The sequence below is a fragment of the Capsicum annuum genome, unplaced genomic scaffold (genome assembly GCF_002878395.1).
Source record: "Capsicum annuum cultivar UCD-10X-F1 unplaced genomic scaffold, UCD10Xv1.1 ctg83271, whole genome shotgun sequence".
Classification (NCBI taxonomy): Eukaryota; Viridiplantae; Streptophyta; class Magnoliopsida; order Solanales; family Solanaceae; genus Capsicum; species Capsicum annuum.
Genome location: NW_025894129.1, coordinates 1 through 3,009, shown reverse-complemented (window position 1 = coordinate 3,009; position 3,009 = coordinate 1). Strand labels below are relative to the sequence as shown.

Below are 3,009 nucleotides of genomic sequence, written 5' to 3'. Positions count from 1 at the left end.
TTTTTTTAATGTGGCCATCCTCCACCAAGACTCTACCATCCTCCCCTTTAATGCACTTCACCTGGTCGAGGTCACGACACTTCCTCTCCCTAGCCTTAGCAAGCCTAAACAACCTCTTATCCCCTCCTTTCACCTCCAACCCGTAAAGCTCTCAAACGCAGCCGTCTTAGCCGTCGTAACTGCAACCTTTGCCTCCTTCCTAGCAATCTTGTATTCCTCCCTATTAGCCCGCTTCTCCTCTTCATCTTTACTCTCAACCAACTTAGAATATGCCTCCTTCTTCGCCTCCACCCTCTTCTTAATTTTTTTATTCCACCACCAATCTCCCTGGCGGTAGCCAGCCCGGCCTCTGGAAATACCCAACACCTCACTAGCAGTCTCCTTATGTACCTAGCCACCCTACCCTACGTATTATCCACATCTTCCTTACACTCCCACACCCCAATTCCCGCCACCTTCTCCTCTATCTCCTGCACATTGGCCGGCGTTAAGCCGCCCCATTTAATTCTAGGTCTACCCTCCTCACTCCTTCTCTTCTTATATTTTTAATACCCAAGTCCATTACCAAAGTCTTATGTTGCGTCGAAAGATTCTCACTCGGAATGACTTTACAGTCCTTACACAACACCCTATCCCCTTTTTAAGCAATAAAAAGTCAATTTGGGTCTTGGTTATCGCACTTCGGAAGGTGATCAGGTGATCGTCCTTCTTCGGAAAGCTCGAATTCGCCACAACCAACTCAAAGGACCTCGCAAAATCCAACAGAGCAACTCCCTCTTCATTCCTCTCCCCCAAACCAAAACCACCATGCACATCGCCAAAACCCACCGGTAATGCCCCAATGTGCCCATTGAAGTCCCCTGCTACAACAATCTTCTCAGAACTAGGCACTCCTCTCACCACCTCATCCAAAGCCTCCCAAAACCGCATCTTCTCCTCCCCACCTAAGCCCATCTGCGGCTTTACTTTTTATAAGTAAGCTATTCATTATTTGAACATTTTTCACAGCATGGCTGTGAGCTGAAAGTTAAGTCTTTTTTAAATGTTTTAAGCTTTCTATATACTGTTGGCAATTTTGCGGTTTGTACTGGAGTATAAGTAAGGTTTTTAAATAGTATGATACCAGGTTTTTAAATAGTATGATACCATCTCTTGTTATAGGCTGGACTTGTTTATGCCTATAAAACCACTGTCGACAGTTCGGTGTAGAAATCATATTTATCAACTATTCTCCTTGATTACTTCAATTGAAATTTTGGCAGTTGTAGGTTCCTTTCTGCATTCCGACGTCTGATACTTGTCTGCTCATTTTCAAGTGACTTATTCAATTGTCATTGATTACAGCCTGCAGATTGGGAAGAAAGAGAATATATAGACGATCCAAACCAGGTCAAACCGGAGGTAGTTCATAGTGCGCATTTGGTCAGTTTTTTCAGTTTCTTAGGCTTTCGGTGGGTTTTTGAAATTTTCTTGTTCTACTACTTTTTACTCCAGGGATATGACTCTATTCCGCGAGAGATCCCTGACCCAAACGCTAAAAAGGTTAGTTCATTAGGCTTTAATGTACACTGCCGTAATATCAGCTGTGTTATGGATGAGGTTTTGAAGTTACTGCTTCTGAGATATGGTTATTCTGAAGACTCTTTTCTTTAGTTTATAAATCAAGTTTTTATTCCTTGGCAGTGAACTTTCTATTCTTGTCTGCCGTACTGATCTTTTTCGTTCATATGTAGTGTGCTCAATTAATCTGTCTGTTATATCACTATAACCATTCTCCTTTTTTTGGTAAAACTAACTTTATTCCACCATTATCATGTTGCTCGCTTTCGACGTTTTTGTCTACTGTCCTTTGTCTTGAGCCGGGGGTCTATCGGAAACAGCCTCTCTACTTCTTCGGAGGTAGTGGTATGGACTGCGTACATTTTACCCTCCTCAGACCCCACTATCTGGGAATATACTGGGTTTGTTGTTGTTGTAACTTTATTACACTAGCAGTGTACTCGCCGGTCATCACTCCCTTAGCAGGTTTCCTTACTTCCCCATCCGTACTTGTAGAAATGGTGGGAGAGAGTGTACAAATGCTTCATTTTTCATTTCATATGTTATGTTGATACACATTAGTGGCCTTCTTGCACCAATAAGTTTACATCTTGCAAGCTTTAAGCTAAACGATCAAAGTTGCTTTCCTTTTTTAGCCTGATCACTGGGATGAAGAAGAAGATGGCATCTGGAGACCACCAAAAGTTCCTAATCCAGCATATAAAGGTCCATGGAAACGAAAGGTATGTGGAAATCATTCTGATTGCTAATCACGAAGCTTGAATGCTTCAAGTCGTAACTGGATTATCTACTTAGCGACTGTATCTTATGTCGCAGAAAGTAAAAAACCCCAACTACAAAGGTAAATGGAAGACCCCTTGGATCGACAATCCAGGTAATGAATGTATGCATTTGAATACGCTTGCCAATGATATGAAGTTCTGTTACACTATTAGAAATTCATTCTGATCTCCTGCTCTCTCTATCTCTCTCTTCAGAATTTGAAGATGATCCTGATCTCTATGTACTGAGGCCTACCAAATATGTCAGAATCGAAATTTGGCAGGTAAGAATAGTAGTCTGAACTAGTATAATGTTGTCTTTCCACAATCTATGAAGTTAGAATGGGCGATGTCAGTGGCGAATTTAGAGCAAACCCTACAGGTTCACGGGAGCCAGTAGTTTTGCATATATATTAAGAAATCCGCTAAATATCTATAAATAAATATTTGACTGTGAACCCAATTTTGGCAACATAAACTTCTCTGGGTGACGTACTGTTGTGTTTTGTCATGGGCTTCAGGTGAAGGCAGGCTCTGTATTTGACAACATACTGATATGCGATGATCCAGATTACGCAAAGAAAGTGATTGAGGAAGTCTTTGTTCATAGGGAGGTCTGTCCGTGATCCTTTATCCTATGTTAGCTGGTTCTAGCTTATTCCTTCTTTTACACACAAATTTCTCAAAA

The 3,009-nt window shown here is 41.5% G+C and overlaps 1 protein-coding gene across 1 annotated transcript; it reads left to right on the top strand.

Moving 5' to 3' along the window:
• Nucleotides 1–1,009: 1,009 nt before the first annotated feature.
• LOC124895616 (calreticulin-3-like) lies at nucleotides 1,010–2,997 on the top strand. Its single transcript, XM_047406060.1, has 7 exons — nucleotides 1,010–1,015; nucleotides 1,345–1,401; nucleotides 1,495–1,542; nucleotides 2,196–2,282; nucleotides 2,377–2,434; nucleotides 2,538–2,605; nucleotides 2,843–2,997. The coding sequence occupies exons 1-7, from the start codon at nucleotides 1,010–1,012 to the stop codon at nucleotides 2,945–2,947; spliced, it is 429 nt and encodes a 142-aa protein (XP_047262016.1). The 3' UTR covers nucleotides 2,948–2,997.
• Nucleotides 2,998–3,009: the final 12 nt, after the last annotated feature.